Source organism: Rhinolophus hipposideros (assembly GCF_964194185.1).
Source record: "Rhinolophus hipposideros genome assembly, chromosome: 8".
NCBI lineage: Eukaryota > Metazoa > Chordata > Mammalia > Chiroptera > Rhinolophidae > Rhinolophus > Rhinolophus hipposideros.
The window spans coordinates 38,050,796-38,073,076 of NC_138054.1; the positions used below are offsets into that span (position 1 = coordinate 38,050,796).

The 22,281-nt window shown below is 36.8% G+C and overlaps 2 protein-coding genes across 37 annotated transcripts in view; one reads left to right on the forward strand and one right to left on the reverse strand.

The window, feature by feature from the left end:
* Positions 1–15,771, reverse strand: part of DNAJB4 (DnaJ heat shock protein family (Hsp40) member B4) — a 37,707-nt gene extending 21,936 nt beyond the window's left edge. Inside the window, exon 1 of one of the 2 annotated variants that reach the window (XM_081055060.1) lies at positions 15,643–15,771. The gene's annotated coding sequence lies outside the window, so the exon portion shown is untranslated. The remainder of the gene's footprint in view (positions 1–15,642) is intronic. The other variant, XM_081055061.1, reaches the window with a different exon arrangement.
* Positions 15,772–15,850: 79 nt separating this feature from the next.
* The window catches only part of FUBP1 (far upstream element binding protein 1), a 31,784-nt gene continuing 25,353 nt past the window's right edge, over positions 15,851–22,281 (forward strand). For all 35 annotated transcript variants that reach the window (XR_013993823.1, XR_013993824.1, XM_081056733.1 and 32 more), the window contains exon 1: positions 15,851–16,092. Coding sequence is in view for 33 of the 35 variants with exons in the window: in XM_081056733.1 (XP_080912859.1) it covers positions 15,973–16,092 (120 nt within the window). In the remaining 2 variants the exon portion in view is untranslated. The remainder of the gene's footprint in view (positions 16,093–22,281) is intronic.

Here is a 22,281-nt window from a genome sequence, read left to right on the forward strand (position 1 = left end):
CCAAAATTTTCAAGCTTTGGTCCTATATCATTGATTCTGTAATTCTTTTCGTGTATAAAGCACTATAGTAAAATACACATTTAATTGTATTGATTTAATGGTCTTTACAAAAAAAATTTAAAGTGACATTTAAAAAATTTTTCAAGTACATGCCTTTTAAAAAAAAAGATAAAATTGCTTTAAGAAGTTTATAAAAATGACTGAAGTTATCTGGAAACATCCAGAGATGAGAAATATTTTATACTCTGTAAAACATCATTTCCTTTTTTGGGAATGTAGAAATGGTTTATCCTGTGGTGATATTAAAATGTATCCTAATAAAATAGCACCGTAACAACTTCCTCTTCTTTCTTACTCTTTTAGAAGAAGTCACTGAAAAGGTAACTAGAGGACTAGTGAACGTTGTGTTAATCTCATACTTTTCTAGAGTTTTGGAATCAATTAAAATAGTGTTCTCCAAAGTACTTTTCAATATTAAATAAGAGAGCCAAAAGAAACTATAGAATTTCTACGTCATTTTAAATGGGTCTTGTAAACTGATATTTGATTATACGCTTCATGTTCAAAGATCGTGTAATGTAGAGTAGTGCTGTCCAACAGAAATATAATGTGAGCTACAAATGCAAGCCACACATGTAATTTAAACATTTCTAGAATCCACATTTAAATAACAGTAAAAAGAAACATGTGAAATTAATTTTAATAATTTAATTTAACACAATAAATCCAAGATACTATCATTGCAACACAATCAATATAAAATTATCAGCAAGATATTTTACATTCTTGTTTTTATACTAAGTGTTCAGAATTCAGTGTGAATTTACACTTAACACAGTATCTCAGTTCAGATTGCCACACTCCAGGTACTTAACAGCTTCATATGGCTAGTGGCTGCTCTATTAGACAGCACAGATCTAGAGGTTCCTTCTCATCACCAGAACTACAATCCAATTTTTCAGAAACCTCAACCTATGAATGAACTTAAATATATAACACATAAACATACAGAGAAGATTAGTATGGCACCTGTGCAACGATGACATGCAAATTCACGAAGCATCCATATTTTTTAAAAAGATAAACACGTGAGGTGATGGATGTGTTAATTAACTGGAGGGGGGAATCCTTTCACAATGTGTACATATATCAAATTATCACAATGTACTCTTTAAATATCTTTATTTGTCAATTATATATCAATAAAGTTGAAAATCAAGTAAAATAGTATTCCATTTTTAATCTACAAAGAAAAATACCTGTGAGGAGTTTTTGAAATAACATTTTACATTTAGAATAAAGTAGTGGTAATGGTTCTATTTATACAAGCTCTCTCCGTATATATTTTAACCGCATTGAAAGTGAAAGGAACACTATGAAATGAGGAATTTATGTGATTTTCACTTTATTCTTTTCTAAAGTTTCTCCTTTCACAAGTAGCCAGAGAGGGCATCAGAAATTCAACTTTCCAAGTTAAGTTTTCCAATTGGCTGGCCAGAAAGAGGTGAGAAGTCTGTGGCCAAAGCGAAACCAACATCCCCCCTCAGAGTAAGACAAGTAAGTACTACAGGGGAAAAATGTCTATAGCACAGATGTGAGGTAGGAAAGGAGAGGATAGGCTGCTGTTTCACGGAACTGTTAGGCTCTTAGCCAAGCAATAAACTGATTATCTAGCAAATCTGTTTAACTCTTCAACTATTTATGACTCTAAAATAATTTCTTTTAATTTAAATCAGTACCTAACCTTAACTATTATCTTTATAATACATTGCATCCGTGAAGGTACAATAATTAAACCACTGTTACTGTGAAGACATGACTATGGTTCAAAGATTACCAAATATAAGTATTAGGGCATGTATGAAAATAAGCCAACATGCTCTATAGTATTCACCAACTATTATAAAATTAAGCCATTGACTGCCCAGTTCCAAATACAATGACCCCAAACTACTGTAATTTCTTAAAGGACATTTATAGAGAAAAAGTAGTATTTCTAGAATAATTCAATTTTAAACAGATGGGTTTTAATATCTGAGTTTTTAATATTTTAAAATACGTACAGCCTTTTTATTATCTAGCCTAATCAGCAAATCAAGGCAACAGTTATTGAGACCCTACTGTGTTATATGCTATAAAGGATAAGTCAGTATAAGGCATGAAACTTTCCCTTAAGGAGCTTATAATGTGTAAAAGAATACCTATGTCCATTGCTGCTTTCTCCATACAGTGGCAGAATGGAGTAGCAGTAGCAGAGACTGTATGGCCCACAAAACCTAAACATTTACTGTCTGATCCTTAACAAAAAATGTCTGTCAAAAAAAAAAAAAAAATGTCTGTCAGCCCCTACTTTATACAAATTATTCTTGACTGGAGTAAGAGGGCAGTCTAAAAAAACCCATTCTATCTAGCAAACTTTTAATAAACTATAGTTTTTACCATAAAGACTCAGCTTTCACTATAAAACATCAGCCTGGCTGATGGTAAAATAAAACTTGTAGACAAATTCTCAACCTGGGCATGTCTGCTAAGAGTATATAGGGTAGTGAAGTAAGATGTCTGTATCAAAAGCGGGGCATGTGTTTTAAAAGGTTGAGAAAGACTTTAATAATACTTCTAGATTGTCCAGCTTGACTCAACACTCTTTGCTATAAATGACTGGCTGTTTTCCCACATCAAATTTACCCTGAAAGTGCTCAATTTTCATTATTTGCCAGTTATGTTTTTATCAAGTTGCTGTGGATGCTGAATTAGCAAATACTGAATCACTGCCCCAAAGGGAAATGCAGAGTTAAGTCAACTCATCAATAAATAACCTTGTTTTATGTGTGTTTCCGTTTCAAAACATTTTAATGTAATATTGAACTCAAGACCAATAGAACTGTAACTGATGTCTGAATGAGGCTTATCTAACACATGTATTCTCTCCAGAAGGCACATCACAGTCTTCCTGAGCTTAGTAATGCACTTCAGCACTACACTGAAACATTTCTTTAAAAAGTGAAATCACGAACAAAAAGCACAAAAATGCAAAAATGTACTGAACAGTCCACAAAGACTTGTTTACAATGTGAGAGCTGAAATAAGACTGCTAAGGACTGCCTTGGACCTCAGCTTGAACACAGACTCAAACATTTCTTGCTGCTCTACCCATGCACATGTCTGCAAACAACCTGCAAAAAACAGGATCTGCAAAGCACCCCAAGTACTTGATTTCAGGGTTACAAATAGATTTTAGTGGGTGGGCAAATTTCAAAGTACAGAACTGGTGAATAATGAAGGATCAACTGTACAATGTACTATTACTGATAACCTTCTAAATCAGTTCTAAAAATTATTTTTGATCAACAGCATTAGTGAGTACACAGGCACCCAAAGTAATGTCTATAAAGTGTTATTTCTTTGGTATGTATAAAGTGATGTGTGTATGTGTGTGTGTGCAGGCACACGCGTTCCCTTTTTGTCCCCCCCACTCCATTTAGTTTACTACAGCTTTGAGACTCAGCCTCTAGTTGGGCAAATCTGACCCCCAGCTTGGGTTAGTTTCCCCTGACCTTGAGTTCCTACATTTTCCCCAGTATCTCAACTCTATCACTTATCACAACAACTAACAACTGGTTTGCTTATGCCTTACCCACTAGGTTATAACCTCCCTGAGAGATCCTTTTTCTCCCCCTAGAACTTTTTTTCTAGTACAAGGCCTGCTTTATAATACATTGCTGTTCAATTAATTTTTAATGAGTGAATAATTCAATGAAATGAATAATTATGAGGAACTAAAGATGACTGATACAAAAAGACAAACGGGTAAATTTAAGTGATAAAGAGGTAGAATTCATACAATTTGCCAATAAAACTGTATGTGGGGATTTGAAAAAAATTTGATTGCCTTGGTTTCTAGATTGAACAAAAATGTGCACAGTTGGGTTACTAATGAAAGTATAGAATATGGGAAGAGTACATTTGAAGGGAAATACAAGTTCCATTTAGAACATGCCTTTAACCCTATTTAATCACTCACCCCTTCATCTATGCTACTCTACACTTGGCAAAATTTATTGCTTGAATTGTATTCCTAATTACTAAGACCTTGTACTCTAACTCCCTTACTGTAATGTAAAATCATATAAGGCAAGGTTTATTTAACTTTTGACTCCCAAAAACCTAATACAACAATATTCAATTGAATTGCATGTGAGTGAAGGTGTCTAGGAGTTAGATATTCTGAACTGGGACTTAGGAAAGAAGTCTTAGCTAAAGATAAAAATTTTGAAAAGATTATAACACAGGTGGTAAAGAGGGATAATTTTTGAAAGAATCGAAGACAGAACTTAGGGATGACTAGCATTTGAGGGACACACCAACCAAAAAAAGACAATGAAAAAGACTTAGTAGGTACAATTAGAGAACTAGCAGGTGAGAATGGTATGGCAGATATTACTGATTATGAACCAGTCATTCCTCTTTTTTCTGGCTAACAGATATCTAATGTCTTCCAGAATAATGAACTCAAGGAAGGTGAGAGCTTCCCTCAGCCTCTGGGGAATGACTCATGGTTAATTTAAGTCAATCATAGTAATTGCATGTCTTTTGCCAGTGATTGGTATAGGGCTGGCCAATGAGATGTAAGGGAAATGCTCTAGGCAACTTTGGGGAAATGGTCTTCCCTAAAAAGAGATACCTACCCAGGAGAAACCGCAGCACTACCTTTCTGATGATGAAAATATGATGCTTGCTGTCTTATAACCCTGAAGGTAAACATCAATGAAAGAGTGAGAATGGTAGAGTACAAAGAGAACAAGAGCCTGGGTCCTTGATAGTGTGTTACAGCTCTGAATAAATCTTGGAACCACCTATCATTGAACTTCTGGTTAAAAAAAAATCTGTTACTTTGAGCTGAAAGCATCCTGATGCCACTGGTGTCCCAAAAGCAAAGGACAGTGCTTCATGAAGGACACAGGAAAGTTAAGAAGGATGATAGAAAGGACATCTACTCATAAGGAGCTGAGAAGTAAAGTAGGGCATTCGATAAGAATGGTGAAGGAAACTTATCAGAAACAAGGATTACTAAATCTTACTGAGGACCCAGCCAAAACCAAAAACTATGATGAACGGATATTCATTTCTTCATTGTATTAAGGACCTCCCCCACATGCCAAGGCACCTTTCATACTGGGGATACAGTATGAGCAAAAATCCCTGCCTCGTGTACTTTACATTTGAATGCGGAAGACATAATTGTAAATTAAAAAAATGTTTTTTAAACATTTAAAACAAACCATATGGAGTGTTAGATAGTGGTAGGAGCTAGGGAAAATAACGAAGGGCAATAAGATATTTAAATTTTCAGATAGGGTGGCCAGAATTGGGTTTAAAAGGTTGAGAAATGGCTTTTGCTCTATGACCTGAAAAAGGAAAGCGGAAAGCAGCTATGTATTAATACATACGTGGGGGTAGAACATACTAGGTAGATAGAGGGAAATATCAAGTACAAAAGCCTGGAGGTGATGAAATGCTAGGCATCTTTGACTGCTCCTGTGTCAGGATGATGGGGTGGGAGGTGGTGAAGAGGCTGGGAGATGGTCAGAGAAATAATAGGTGGCTAAACGGTGCGGAGCCTTATAGAGCACTAAAGACTGACTTGTACGAGGGAAGATGAGAAGCCATTGGAGTATTATGCAGAATGACAGGGTCACTTTGGCTCTTGTGTTAAGAATAGAGTGGGGAAGGATGGTGGGCAACAGTGGGAGACTAGTAAGAATATACTGCAGTAATTCAGGTGTTTTGGATCATGATGTAGCAGTGGAGGTGCTAGTTTATTTATTTTAAAGGTAGAGTCAATAGGATTTCCTAATGAATCATATGTGGGATATGAGAGAAATCAATGACTCCAAGGGTTTTAAGCTTCAGCCAGCTGAAACAAAATTCTATTTACTAAAATAGGAAGATAAGAAAGTTCAATACTAGACATTAACTTTAAGACGCCTCTTAAACTTACAAAAGGTAATGTCTAATAGAAAATTGGATATATGAGTCTTATGAGTATTCCTAGAAGCAGTCCAGAGGGAAGATTGAAAAATTGGGAGTAGAGGTGATATTTAAAATCACAATACTAAAGATTATACTGGAGTGAATATAGCTTTAAAAACAAAAAACGGTCCAAGCAGAATCTAAGCGTCACAAATGTAGTAGTAATGGTAATTATTACTAGGAAGGTAGGGTTTCTCCCTTAGTCCCAGGGGAAGAAACTTAATTATTCAAAATCAAGTATGATACTTGCTAGAGTAAACCTGTGTAATTCAGCTCTGAGTCCGACTGGTATGCAGGGGAAGGGGATAGTAGAAAAGTTTCCTTGCTTTTAAAGAAAAGAAACTTTCTTCTTCCACTTTACAATCATGACTGCATAACACCGGGAACTGTGGCAACCATTATGCAATCATTAGGGGCACTAAGCCACATACTAAGGATGGCAGACGGCAAAGATGAATTAACACCATACCTCATATATTATTGAACTGCTAAATCAACCAGCCCTAGTGCCACTCTGCATCTGGATTTTTTGGTTATTATTTAATAAGGGTTTTCATTACCTATGGACAATAGAATCTGATTACAATAATCTCATTTAATTTTCATAACGCTTAGAGTACCAAAGAACAAACTGAAACTCTAAAAAGGTTAAACTTAGCAAAGTTAAATAACTTGCACTTAGGTAGGACACGGTAAATTGAAGCTCATGTAACTCCAAAGTCTATGTGAAGTGATTAAGAGTCGTGGATTTAAAGAGTGAACACAACTGAAAGACAAAGGAAAATGGGAGTTGAGAATTCTTTAAGTGACTGACAAAGTAAGGCCAAGACATACAGAGATTGAATAAAAAGGGAAGTGTCAAAAGACTAGAAGAACAGATGGAGTATATTAGTAAACAAACTAAAGTGATAAAAGGTCTTCTTGAGAGAACACTGGAGTTGAAGATTTCCACTGTTTGAGTAGACTGGATGAGGCTGCAGCCAAGAGTAGGAAGGGTGGTCAAGGATTAACTTAGTTAATATTTACTAACATTTACTCTGTGGCACATTATTTTATGCACTTGGTTGGTATACAGTGGTGACTAAAACAGACAAATTGCCCTATGGAGCTGATACTCTGATGCTCTAGTGTGAAAAACAGACAATGAACAAATAACAACCAGAACTGTGATGTGTACAGCAAAGTCAGAGGCACTCAGAGGTATCTGATTTGAGATGAAGTTCTCTGGTGGTGGCCTGGCTAGCAACTGAGTGTTTTAGTCAAGGCTACAAACAGAACACAAGAACTGAATGACAATGATTAGCAATTGTGTGATTATTTCAAATAATTTTACATACTCACACTAGGAAATAAATGTTGAATGAATGGATGATCTAATTATTAAGCTCCCATTCCAATTCTTCGAACCGTTGCTTAATAAACTACAGATTATTCTTTTGTAGGCTGATGCAAATAACTTTCTGAAAACGAATATGGAGTCTTTGCAAAGTGATTCATGGTTTCATTCAACATTTGGAATAAGCTCCACAAAGGCAAAAATATTGTCTATTTTGTTCACTACTGTATATCCAGCACCTAGAACAATGCCCAGAATTTTTGAATAAATAGTGAATTGAATAAATAGATTACTAAGCATATACTGGATGCCAGGTATTCTGTCAATCTCAAAGGTAAATAGACAGTCACTGTCCTTAAGGACATTACCAATTAGAGACTCTAAAATCTCTTGATCTTCACTTTTATCAAAGTATATAGTTAAGGAGCAAGGCTGTTAATCTAAAAATAGAGTATGTCCTGAATAAAAGATAGTTTAGACTTCATGTGCATTTAAATTTAAAAAATAAACTACCATTCTATCTTGGACATTAGTATTTGTTATCATTAGGTACTAAAAAGATAACCTGTTATAAACCGATTATGCTAACTCATAGGAAAATAGGAATTTCACATGCATCTTCTAAAAATCTTGATTCTTTTCCTTCTCATGTCCTTTCAAATACATTTTTAAAAAGTGAAATGAGCTTAATTTTGCAAATATTAAATTCTTGTTGCATAAAACAGCAGTTTTCAAACTTTGATGAGCATAAGAATCAACTGTGATGTTTATTATTTCAGTTAATATGAACCAACACATAAAGAACAGAATCAGAAGGCAAATTCCAAAGAGATCACTGCTATAAATAGAGACATGGAAATGTCAGGACAGAGAAGAAAAGTTCCACTAAAAAACAACAACAAAACAGTATGCCAAGTGTGTTTTACATCTCATACCCATCCATCTTCAGTTAAGGATTTCATTGGCAAAGATCCTCCGTCTCTAATGAGCTATTTCAAAAAGTAAATGTGAATGAAGGTAGATGCTCTGATTACAGAAATCAAGATGTTTTTCGTTCTGCAGATTCTTCTTCCCCTCATACCTAGGGCAGCAGAAAACCTCCATATGAAACTTAACCCAGTCACTGCTGCTACATAAAGAAGTCATTTCATGAAATAAAGAGCATTGGCTTAGGAATCTAGTCTCGACTGCAATTAATCTTGTCACTTACATGGCACTCAAGCAACGTAGGTCACAATTTCCTCCACCATAAAGTGAAAGAAGTGGACTAGATGATCTTCAAGGTCTTACCAAATCTGATGTTCTAAGAAAAGTTTAAGTGAAGCTACTCTTCAGTGCCATCTACCCTCAAAGGCCTTTGATGTTCATAACCACATATTTAACTTGTTGAGCTCATCTTTGCAGGAACATGTAAGTACAACAAAGAATTCAATCTGACATTTACTAAGCTTTTTACCAACATAAAAGCACTAAGTTGTACTGGGCAAACCAAAGAGTAAGATCATCCAGTGCTTGACCAGCACTCGTATACAGAGGGGAAAGTGGAGAGGACAAGAGCTCTATTTTCAGAACATTTACTACAGCCTAGCTAGGGAAACAGAATTTAATTCAGCTTAATTCTACAAACATTTATTAATTCTTTTTGCATAAAAGGGCAGTTTTCAAACTTTGATGAGCATAAGAATCAACTATGATGATTATTAAAAAAAAAAAGTAGGTGTCCCAAAACATGATTCACCAGATGGGGACAGGTATCCACATTTTTAAAAAGCACCCAAGATGATGCTGGTGGCCCTTGTTTAAGAAATACTTCCCTATCCTAGATCAACAAAAAGTTGATTGGGTTAAAAAACAGAAAATGTTTCTAGATCTTGAGTTCTCAAGACTATATTCTCATAACAAAAAGAGAACAAACTGCAAGGCATTAAAATAAGCAAAAGTCTGCATGTATACTTCAGTTGTATTTCAGTAGTTCTCAACTGTGGATCAACTTAGGAAGTTTTTATTGATACAGATATTGACCAATTAAATTAGTCTCTGAAAGTGGGGGTTGGGGTTCAGCCTTCACATTTTAAAAAAGCTCAGCCTTCACATTTAACCAATGCAGACAACCATTGACTTAAGAGATCACTAGAATTGGTTAATCAGGCTAAGTTTCATGAAAAAAGATGATTTTTAATCTGGACCTGTAGTTGGCTAAAAAATTCATGAAAAAGAAAAAGGTAACAGAAGACATGAAAGAACTGATGTATAAATACATAATCCAAGTAGGGAAGAAAAAACTAAACATTTTTTTAACCACAAAGAATAAGAACATCAAATACATTGTTTTAGATATTTTTGTTTTGAGGCAACATGCAAAATGAGTTTTGGAGGTAGCTGGAATCACTGATTAGAAAACACATTTGGAAAATAAGTACAGGGCCAATTTAAAGTAAATTCTAAAACCATACATATTATATATATTCTGAAGCATTACATTATCAGCTTTACTATAAGTTATTGGAATGCGTGTTGTAGAATTAGCTAGAATCACTCAAGAACTGGGTGGTAGAGGCCAGTTTTTTGAGACAATGCTTTCAGGAATCCCAAATTTTCAACATAGCATTATCCCTACAGTAATGGAAAGCTAAGAGTGTTATGGCTTACCAGCAAGGGAAGGCACCTCTAAACTTCGCTCACTAAATATTGATATTCAATTTCTAATATACTCTATGATGCTGCATTTGATCTCTTATGATCCTTATCAAATGACAGATCCTACTTACAAACCAGCTGCCAACTGATGTGTGCAACTAACCAAACACTCTATATACGTTCAAAGAGGCCCTATGTATAATATAGTAATGAAAGATGTCCATTGTTTCATTACATTTGAAGAAACCTGTAAAGTTGGGAATGGCACTTAAGCAAACCTCTCCCTTCCATCTTCACGGAAGTGTTCCTAAAGGACAGAGAAAATTTATCTTATTTTCACAAAAAAACCTTTGTCTCAAGCATTGTTCTAAAAGATTAAATTGTAAAAAACTTTATTCAGAATTCTCAGATTAGTCTAATCTGAAAACTCTTAATATGCTTCTTTTCACAAATGGGCTATTTTGCAGAGGAATCCAATATGCAGAAATAGTAGAAACACTGTCATAGGTGCTGTGTAGTAATACAGGGGAAACTGAAAATTAATTAATCCTATCCTTGCCTTGAAGACGTTTACAATCCAGTGATGTGGACTACAAACACATAAACGTCCTGAATAATGTATTTGAAAAATAACAGTAATCACCAAATACATAGGTACACATGTATATATGTACATATCTAGATATATGCATATATACATACACCACAAAGCACTATATACTTTAGATTACTAATTCATCCAATGCAATTAACAATACAGAAACACAGCTTTTATCATGTGACACAATGCATGGTTTTTAAATTTTGTACGTAATCTGTTTTTATTACCTCACATGAATAGCTGCTTTTCCATGAAGAATTTTGGCCTAAGTCTTGATAAAAACTAATGCAAATATTTAAAAAATCCAAGTAAGAAACACTAAGTTGTGAACCATACTCTAGAAATTAGAAAGATACATTCATACTCAACTTTTTATAGATGCTTTCAAGTCAGGCTGCCTGGGTTCAAATCACAGCTCTAACACTTACTAATATTTGACTTTGGGCAAGATAGTTCACTTATCTATAACCCAGCAAAATCGAGATTTTAATAGCACCTCTCTCATAAAACCATTGTGTAAATGAACTAAATACATGTAAAGCACTTAGTGTCCAGTATATAATGCTAGCTATTATTAGCTATTACTATGTTTTAGTGTGTGCTATGCAGTAAAGGCACAGTAGATGTAGCCCTTACTGTCATGGATCTTTCAGTCTAGAGGGAATTCCAAATAAACAATAAATGATATTATGGTGTTATTACCATGATATGGTACATGAGAACAAATAGAAATTTCTAAATTTGAGAGTTTGGGACAGGCTTTCTGGAAAAATGGAAGTTACTAGGCAACAGTAAAATGAAAGAGGTGAGAAATGTTTCTGGTAAAGAGAAAAATATGTGCAAAGGCCCAGGGGCTCTACAGGTGGGGAATGACAAGGAGAGTAAAAGGCTGGATTTAGGGCAAATCAATGGTCATAAGCAATATCCTAGTATTCATCAATCCTCCAACAGCACTTCAATCAGGACATACCATATAACTTGGCATCCAAATTACAGAAGAATTTTCTAATAATTGAGGGTGAGATTGATACTCTGGTAACCTCTGAAAGGGAAAACAGAAATCACTGTGTAAAAACATAACACTTCTTGTTATCCTATAATGTTGGCTACTTTTCAAAAACAGATTAAATTACTTCCTCTTTTTGTTATGCTGGTAAAAGGAAGAAGTTGTGTGACTTAACAAAGAGCATATGGGTCAGACTTGAATCTAGATCCCCTGGGACCAAGTCCAGAGTCCTTTAAGCTATATATGGGGCTGCCTCCAGTTTCAGACACTGGTCAAACTGTTGTTCTCCACAATGTTCCAAAGGTACATTTGTGTTAGCAACTTTGTCCTTTAAAATGCAAATATTCCCTGCTTCCATTCATGCCTTAGTCTGAAAGAGAACCCTAGAAACTCAACCAGAAGTGATATAAAAGTCTTTAAGACCAATGACCAACCTAATGATCAAACATCCTAACAAAATCCTGAACCATTTACTTTAATTTGAAGTGGCCACTTCCCCACTCCTATCTAACCTGAATCTTCTGAATGTGCACTGAGAAAACACAGACCTGGTTTAGATGACACACAAAGTACAACATGAAGTTATCAGATCCTTCTGGCTAAGAGTTGTTAGGAGGTAGGTGAGGCAGTAAGCCCGTACAATTTTGCCCCTCTAAAATGCCTGTTCAAAAAGCCATACAGGACTATTTCTTTAATAGCTCTAAATAAGAATCTATGAATATTTCACAAATTTAACAAATCCAGAGTAAAAAGTTGTGTCAAGAAAGAATCACTCAGTCATTCGGTAACCAATAAATCAAAAGGTAAAATAAAGAACCTTGCCAGGGTATTTAATAGCCCAACTTTTATTATCTTTACTCATCTTTTTATAGTTATTTGGCATATAGTTATTTGGTATATAGTTATATGCTCCTTGCTAGACTTCTATAAGCTCAAAAACACTAAGTTTTGCTTCATCCTGAGGATGAAATATGGAACACCAATTTCTGTGGTAAGAGTATGACTATAAAATATATTTCGCTGAATATTTAGCCAACTCCTAAAGCACAATATACCAATTTTAGATTAGCTATGATACATCCACTTTTAAGACGACTTTCATTGCAAAGGGGAATAAAGTTAGTCAAGAAAAGTCTGATCTCTGGGCCGGCCCGGTGACTCAGGCGGTTGGAGCTCCATGCTCCTAAGGCCGAAGGCTGCCGGTTCGATTCCCACATGGGCCAGTGCCAGACAGCTCAGGTGGTTGGAACGCGGGCTCTCAACTACAAGTTTGCCAGTACAACTCCCACAAGGGATGGTGGGCTGCGCCCCCTGCAACTAACAAAGGCAACTGGACCTGGAGTTGCGCTGCGCCCTCCACAACTAAGATTGAAAGGACAACAATTTGACTTGGAAAAGTCCTGGAAGTACACACTGTTCCCCAATAAAAAAAAAGAAAGAAAAGTCTGATTTCATCAGTTACAATGAAAGGCTGGAGAATAACCAGCAAAGTACAAATGGCTTTGAAATTGAATGGACTCAGAACAAACTCACATAGAGCCTAATCAGAAGTCACTGCTTACAGTTTTTCTACAGTTCAGTTCTGTTGCAGGGTCCTGGGTTTTACCAAAACTAAGATTTGAACATGGCTGTTTAATCCAAAAATTTTACAGGAGCAGAGTACCATGGATTATCCTTTCCTGATTATGCTATGTCAGAAGCCAAATTACATGTTTCATAATACCAATTTGCATCTGCATAGCACTTCACAGTTTCTGAAGTGCTCAGAGATATCTCATCCGAGGATAGGAAGACAGGTCATGACCATTATGTAGATGAGAATCTGAGACAAAGAGACTAAGTCACTTGCCCAATGTCACAAAGCCAATGAAAATGTAGAGGCAGATTTTTAAAAATATTCATTCATTCATTCAACAAATATCTAGAATACAAAGAGTCGTCTTAGGGCCTGGTCAATAGTAGAAAGAGATAAGGTCCTTGCTCTCCAGTTTATGTTCTAATGGAAGACAGACAATAAGTGAACACACAGAACATAAGATAATTTTAGATAAATGCTATAAAGAGAACATGGTAATGGGATAGAGTGGTTACAGAATGGCACAACCAGAGGTCAATGATGATCTAAGGAGGTGACATCTGAACTGAGGCCTGAATGAAGACAAATCACCCACGTGGAAGTCTGTAAAGGCATTCCGGGCAGAAGAAAAAGCAGGTATAAAAAGCCCTAGAAGCAGGGAAGATCTTGGACAGCATGGTTGCCAATAGCTGAAGAGGAATGAGGGAGAAGTGTAAAAAGGAATGAGGGAAAAGTGTATAGAGACAGCAGCCTGGTTATAGGAAGCCCTCAGGCCATTCACTCCAGGAGACAGGATTCAAAGTGAAATCGAAAAGAACATAGGTGAGAGGATCTGATTCATGTTTTCATCATTCAAGCTGCCATAAGAAGAAACAACTGGATTACTATCAGATAGCACTTGAGCTATCAAAAGTACTAGCTAGTAACAGTCTATTCCTTGGAGAACATTCCTGGAGAGTGGATGCATGGTGCTTGTTACCTTTGAGACTTTATGTACATGTGTATTATACACTTTTCCGTACAAAATTTCGTAATTTTTAAAAAGTAAATTGCAGATGTAAGGGTAGAATCCGAAAAACCACTAGAATGCTACTGTAACAGTCCAGGAGTGAGGTGATGGTAACTCAGAAGTAGTGGTGAAAAGTAATGGAAATTGGAATATACTTCAGAAGTATGGTAAATAGGTCTTCCTGATGGATGGAGGCAGGAATCAAGGCTGACCAGTGGTTCTCAGTGTGGAATGATTTTGCCTCCCAGGGGACATCTATAATGTGCAGACAGTTTTGGTTGTCATAATTGGTGGGGGGAAGGGGTGGCGTATGCTACTGGCCCTTGTGGGTAGAGGCCAAGGATGCTGCTGAACACTCTACAATGCAGAGCAGCTCTGCAAACAAAAGGATTATCTGGCTAAAAAAGTGTCAATAGTGAAGAGGTTGAGAAATCCTGATCTAGACTGATTCCAATTGGTTGCCATCCCAGAATAGCCATATTTCCAGGAGAATCTCCTTATTATTACTCCTCAGAGCAGCAATGGGAAAAGCACTCTTTCAGAACTACTTAACAAATCACAAAGTGCCCATGTTGGTCAAGTTGGTTTGACTTCATTCTTTGCTACCTAAAAGTAAAGAACCTGGAAAAGTTACTGTGATAGTTTCCTAAAGCATGCCAGTAAGTCTTTAAGTACCATTAACATAGTAAATTAACTGCCACTATGTACTAAGGAAGGTCTGAAGAAAGTCTGAAATTACTTGGTAACTTAAGTAGATGGCAGGAAATACCAAAAAAAAAAAATTATTTAGTCGTAAGATGACAATTCAGAACATTACATTTGCATTCTCACAGGTTGGGGCTGGGGAAAACTATTTCTAAGAAGCTACAAAGTCAATTTTGGTTAAGAAATGGATGTTGTTCTTAATTATAAGGCCCTCAATAAAATTGGTCATAGACACATACAACAGTAGGTTACTAGTTCTGGCTAAAACTGAATTGTAGGAGCAATTGCGTTTTTAACAGGTGAAGAAAGAGGCAGTCATATGGCCATCGCTTCATCCACATTACACAAAAACTTCGCAATCAGCTCGAAAAGCAGGAGGCCTCCAGCCTGAATTCATCCCCACCTGTGATACAACTCAAAACTCCCACAATCTAGAAGTAAGCTGCAGGGGCACTTGACTACCCCAAAAAGCTGGCGAGTTCCCGTTACACGCGGCGGACGTTGTCGGGAGCATCACTGCGCGGCGCACCGGCGCGCTTCTCCCGGACGCACTCCCGGCCGTAGCGCTCAAGACACCGTGGCGTCCTCGTTACGCTAGTGACGTCACCCTCTTCCCTGAATTACCGCCGGAGGAAACTTCACTGACACTGCCTCCTGTAAGCGGCGACCGTTAAGAAACACTACTGCTTTTCTTCAGGCTTTCAGAAACTCGGGCATACCGCGGTCGCTACGCCAATCTTACCCACTCCCCGAGGGGAACAGCCGTACAGCCTCCACTCAAGAACGCGCGGAGAGAAGGCGCCAAAATAAACCACATTCTCGCGAACTCTTGAACACAACTCTCGCGATATCTTCCTGCCTCTCCGTGTGTGTTTTTTACAGCTCCACCCACCCACGGCGCTTTGCTTCAACCCATCGCGAGACTTCCTTCTTTCATTCTCCGCCCCTTTACGGCACGATGGTCGCACAAGAATGTGATACAGTCTCGCCGGCCGCCATTTTCTTTCTTTCTTAGCAGTTGGCTGTGAGAAGGTCTCTGCAAAGAAGCGGTAGCCGCCACGGTAGGGTAGACATGGCAGACTATTCAACAGTGCCTCCCCCCTCCTCTGGCTCAGCTGGTGGTGGAGGCGGCGGCGGCGGTGGTGGAGGAGTTAACGATGCTTTCAAAGATGCGCTGCAGAGAGCCCGGCAGGTAAGTCTGGACCGCGGGCGGGATCCCCACAGCTCACGGTAATTGGCCGCCGGCTGAGTAGGCCGCTATTTCGCGCATGAGGAAGAGGAAAGAAGTACCCTTCCGGGCTCCGAAATGTGAGGAGACTCACGTCGCCCCACGTTGCTAACAGCGATTAGAGGCTGGGAGTCGGTTTTGGGTTCTTGCTGTCGAAGCCCCTTGGAACCCCAACGCGTGCGACGCAGAGGTGGCTTTCGGTCTTTCTGCGGCACTGGCGCTTCTTTCTCCAAGGAGTTCACTTAGCAGTTCCTTTTCCTCAGAATGAACTTGCTCCCCCGTGGGGTAAAACGCGCGTAGTTTTACACAATAGTGTGGAAGGTTCTGGTAATGAGTTTGGGGAAGAAGTACTGTCTGTCCACAGGAGAGCCATAGTAGGAGAAGGGACATGTCATTTAGAGCGGTCCTTACAGCTTCTAGCTCATTCGGACTCTCTTCACAATGAATCTTTCGGGATCATTCACTTTCACACCTGCAGGGAGGAGATCTAAGGGAGCACTCATATCTCGGGTTGGAGTCCTTCCCAACGGCGGGATTTACGTGTCAGTGTTAAACCCGTCCTTCCCCCCCTTATTTCTCAAAATGGCTTCAGGCCCCTTACACCCCAAGTTTCTATTTGAATCTGCCTCTCTGTGCACAGTCGTAAACTGACCAGACCTCTTTGTATTACGTAGGTGCGTACATTTGCCTTGAAGGCACTTCTTTCACAAACGGAAAGCTGTATAAAAAGCACATGTACTCCCGGAAATGGAGAGGTTTCTTAATTTCAACCTCATTTTTATTGCATAGTCCCTTAATATAATTATAACTGTAAGATTTATGATGTTGGTACGGACTTCTATGTAAGCAAAAGTAAATTTTATTCTCGTTATGACAAAGTGCACAATAGGTGCTAGACATTTTTAGACCACAGTGTTAAGCGAATGGTAATCAGAAACTCATTTTGTGGTATGCTTTAATTACATTAGGAGTTCACTTATTTTTCACCTTACAGTTGTTAAAAGATTATTTGAGTCAAAATCCATAAAATCTGTAGTGATACAACAAATCGCTCACGTTTTTATGATATGAACACATTATAAGTAAAGATGTACCTGTACTTGTTTATATTCAGAAATATTCAGGGGAGTCAACAACTAGCCATCATCGATACTAATTCTGTTTTTTTCACCTAATTTTTATTTATTCTGGAAATGTTTAGAATAGCGACTGAAACATTTAAATAATGACAGGAACTCTAAGAGGGGTTTTATTAAAGTGGGTTGGAAGACTCACCTGAATTATTTTTATTCAGCCAGTATATTGAATATGTGCCACACACTATACTTAGATACTGGAGATTTTTGAAATGTGTGAGTTGGATTTCTGCCTTCTAGAAAGCTACGATACAGTTGAAGGAACCAAATGCAGATGAATTGTAGTATCTGATTAATGCTTTCAGAGAGGGGTGGACAAAATAAGGGCACCTGTTCTGTAAGCATTTTAGAGGTCTTACTTTGAGTGAGACGCTACACAACACCAGGGAGTAAGGTGCCTAACTGCCACAAAGTAAAGGACTGGTATTTTAAGCAAGTCATTAAATAATGAGAGTTTGACCAGTGGAGAAAAGCAGCACGTGCAAAGGTGGGGTTTTGGGAATGATAAGAATCCAGGAGGTGAAGTCACTGGAGGGTAGTGGTAGTGTTGGATGGGGGAAAGATGGTGGAAAATGAGGTGAGTGAGAAAAGGTGGATACAAAGTCTAAAAGAAGTTGGGTTGCCATACTTTAAGAACTGAACTTCATTATTAGGCTAAGCTGTAATTTCCTGATTAAGTTGGACTTTTTTTTATATGGACATTTTCCTCAAACTGTGGAATTTCTTGTACTCTCTTTATATGCCTGCCAATAGGTCACTTGCCCTAGTAATGATTCTTTACAGATGTCTTCGATGTAATGATTTGATTGTTTCTTTACAGAATTTGTATTAAATCTGAGGTTCACAAATTTTGCTTTTAAGTTCAGTTAGCCCTTCTGATTACATTTGAGGATGCCTCTGTCAGTTGTAGCCTCTTGTCTTACAAGTGGATTGAATAGAGAAGAGTACTTGGACTGAAGGAACAAGATAGGTTAATACTTGAACCACTTTCTCCTAAAGGATACTGAATTATATTTTCCAAATCCCCATTTAACCCTCATTTTTTGTCCAGAGTATTATGCTATATGCTTTTTGGAAGGAAGAGGTATGAGAACAGCTTCTTGCTCTTGAAGTGCTTTGTACCAGTGGGGATGCTATTGGCATTTTTAGCTGGCCATTTATTTGTCATGCAGGAAAGCAGGATAAGTGATTGAGATCCCTGCTCCCTACCTAGTAAATGCTAGTAGTATTTACTGTAGTTAATTATTGCCATTTGGTAATTTAGTCTGAATTGCCAAATCTTTTTTTCCCAGAGAATCCTAATAGCTTATTTTTAATGTGAAATTTACAGGTTTTCATAATACTCTGAGCTAAATCTAGCACAGAGGTACTACATGGCTTCTCTAGTTTAGGGTTTTCAACCTGTACATTTTAGAAATTTATAGTTTTGTATTTCAGGTTGTGACTCCAGAGGGTAAGGTTAGGATTATTTGATAAGATCTTTGATAATCACACTACATAACAAGTTCTGTCTCTGAAAATTGGAAAATTAAAATGTATCTATCTACTTTTTTCTTTTTAAGTTATATGAAGATAGAAGTGAATCAGAGGCTGAAGCTAGATGACTGGAGTGGTAGATCACAAATTAAGCAAGAATATTAAACTCTGTCCCTTCTGTTCTAAACAACTAGTAAATTAGTCATTAAGTACTCTGTTATTCTTAAAATCTCTTCCTTGATAATTATAAAAATGATTCAGATTGCGTTACATTTGAATGCAATGAAAATTTTATAGAATTGCTGACTTCACCCTTAATCCTTTCAGTGAAAACTAGTGTTAATAAAATGGTGGCCTAGTAGTATTTCTAGTGTCCTTCACATTTCTGGTGCATGGGAACAGAATTCATCAGGACCTTGCTCATAGTAGGTACTCAGTATTTATTGAATTGAATCCAGACATAATATTTAATGAATTAAAGTAGCAATAAAATTTTGTTTGGAAAGTAATTCTTTCAAAATTCATTTCTCAAATGCCTACAGTATGGCTATGTGAGATCTTAGGAATACAAAGAGAAATAGTGTACCTATTTTCCTACAGGCAGTTTTTGCAAATAGAATGTAACTACATATATCTTTGGCCAGTACAAATAAAAGCCTCTTAAATTTTAAAAATCTCATTTGAAGTCATGTAGACCCTGCTTTATAGTTGAATTATAGTATGCTGATTTACTCGTAATAACTAGCAGTTTACATACTACATGTTAGGCTCTGCTAAACCTATCTTGTTTAAAGTCATTTAATTCTCAGAACCATCCTACAATATAAGTATAGAAACTATTGTCTTTGTGTTGATAAGGTGAATAAGGCACCAAATGCATAGGAAAATTTGTCAAGGACGCAAAGCGTGAACCAGAATCACAACCCACCTCAAATCGCAGTCGTACTCCAAACCCTCAGGAAGCATGTAGTGGACTGAAAATTAGGAGCTACTCATCTTAGGCATTTAGATAGTTCTGAGAATCAGCTTTTGATTTTTCCAAAATCTAAGTCAGGTAGTAAAACTAAATCTCTTAAATTTCCTTTGAACTGCAGAATTCTTGGGTTGTAAGAATATTTAATGAAGGAAGGTGAAAAATGCAAAAGCAATGGAAGCATGAAAAGTGTTATTTACAAATCTGAGTAGAGCAAGGTCCAAATGGAAAGCTGCAATTATTGTAAATTAAAATGAAAGAAATTGCTTACACTTAATTCTAGTCTAATAAAAATTTTATATAGTTGAAGGTTGGATTTTAGGAATTATTATTTCTCTTAAATTAATCCTCCTTGGAGTGACCTGGGAAATGTATGTCTTCCATTGATCCTGGAGAATTGATCAAGTCTGTTGATAGTATTTTTACTAAAAGCTCTTCTCTGTGTCTTTGTATTAGTATACTCTGTGTCTTTGAATTTTGAGATGGTATTACTGGTTCTTGTGCCTGAATGAACCAAGTATCAACTTTCATTTTCATTTGGATAGTTTTAGAACAATTCAAGGGAAATGGGGACCTGTATAAATATCTATTCTCTATGCAGAAGTTCTTAGAGTTCAAGGAGTGCTGTTCTGCAGATTCATAGAGCCTTTATAAAAGCTAACTGCAGAAGGTATTCACAGCCTAAACCGTTTTCCTATCACTAGCATTACTATTTTCTCTGGCCTGAAATACTTAACATCAGTGCTGATCTGTGTCTGGCAATGTATTTAAGTTCCTTAAGGAACAATTCAATGCTAAGTGCTTTAATACTTAAGGATGGAAAAGCAGTTGTTTTCAGGTGTGATGAGGAAATCTTTCAGAAGAGAAACAAGATTTTAATTATAGTTTATACTGGGAATGCCATAATGGCTCAAACCTTTGAAAATCAATCAATGTAATTCATCATATAGGGTACAGAACTTTTTAAATGTCCACATATGACCATCCCAGTAGAAGCAGTGGAATGATTAATTTTATGTGTCACTTTAGCTTTGCCATGGTACCCAGATATTTGGGTATTTATTAAACACTGTTTCTGTGAAGGCATTTTTTCAGATGAGGTTAACATTTAAATCAGATTTTTTTTTTTAAATAACTTGATTTTATTTTCAAGAAAAAAAGGTTTTAATTAGGTGGGCAAAGATGCAAACAGGCTTTTGAGAAAGTGAAAGTTGATTAAGGAAGGTTTGATTGACCAAAGCTATATAGCATACGGAGTCAGGAAAATAAAATTTTATACCTTTCTTTATCAAGCTTTTTTATATTTAATCCTAATATGCTTTGCTGTGGGTGTTTTCGTGTACAGATGAGGAAGAGAGAAATCTAGGAAGTACAGTTTGTTTCTGGGAACTGACACACACACACACACTGAGTTTAAGACAAGTTGCTGAATATCTCTTTATTTTCTCTAGTTTCCTGGTTATAATGAAACTTGAGGTAGTTGGTTTAGTTCCACATCAGCACATCTTTGAGGGAATTCCAGTCACCAGAAGTTTGATTTTCCGTTTAATTTTTATCATGGAAAATTTCAGACATACTCAGAATTGGAAGAATAATATACTGAACTCAAAGCCATTCACCCAGCTTCTGTGATTGTAACCCTTACAGTTATTAGCATGGAACTGTAGAAATTGGGACATATCCACCAGTGACTTAACTAGGTAACCTTAGTTAAATTAACTTATTGGGATTTTTTTTCAACTGCAAACTGGATCTCTAAGTACTCTCTACCTCATTGGTGATTGTGATTATTCAGTGACAAAATCAGTATAATTTATACTGTGGAGCTTGGTCTGTTGCTAGCACACAACACTTAGTTCCATTTCCTTTTTCATAGAAAAATGCAGTAAATGTCCACTAGTTGTGTCCTGCTTGTGACTTGAGGCTGGTATTTATTATTTGATGGTTGTTTAGTCAAGTGCCGGTAGTTATTTACGCCACTCTAAAAGTGAAGTCTTTTAGGGTAAAATTACTTAATGGCTCTGTAGCCTGTGGCTTTCTTGGAGATACAGCTTGCCAGGCTTTCCCCTCTCATGTTTCCTTAGAACAAGATTGTCCAATAGAAATGTAATGCAAGTCACATTTTATTTAATCAGACATGTCTAAAATATTACATTTTCAATGTGTTCAATATAAAAAATTTTGAGACGCTAACATTCTTTATATTAATTCCAAGTTTTCAATATTTATGTATTTATTTCACACTTCAAAGTACTTCTCCAGTTTGGACTAGCCACATTTTAAGTTCTCAGTAACCCCATGTGGCTAATGTCTGTCCTATTAAGACAGCACAGCCTTAGAGTCCCACAGGGTGTTCACTTTCTCTGTGCCCACACACATATTTCGAAGAGTCGGGGGGAGAGCCACAGAGAAGATAGAATTAAGATCCAGATTTTCTTCAAAGCTATTTGGTCAGTCTTCTAAAGATTCCTAATTGATTACTTCTTTGTTTGTTCCTATAGAGATAGAACAGAAGCTTAATTCCAGATGGTGATTATTTGTTAACTCTGAAGTTAATGGTAGTGATCA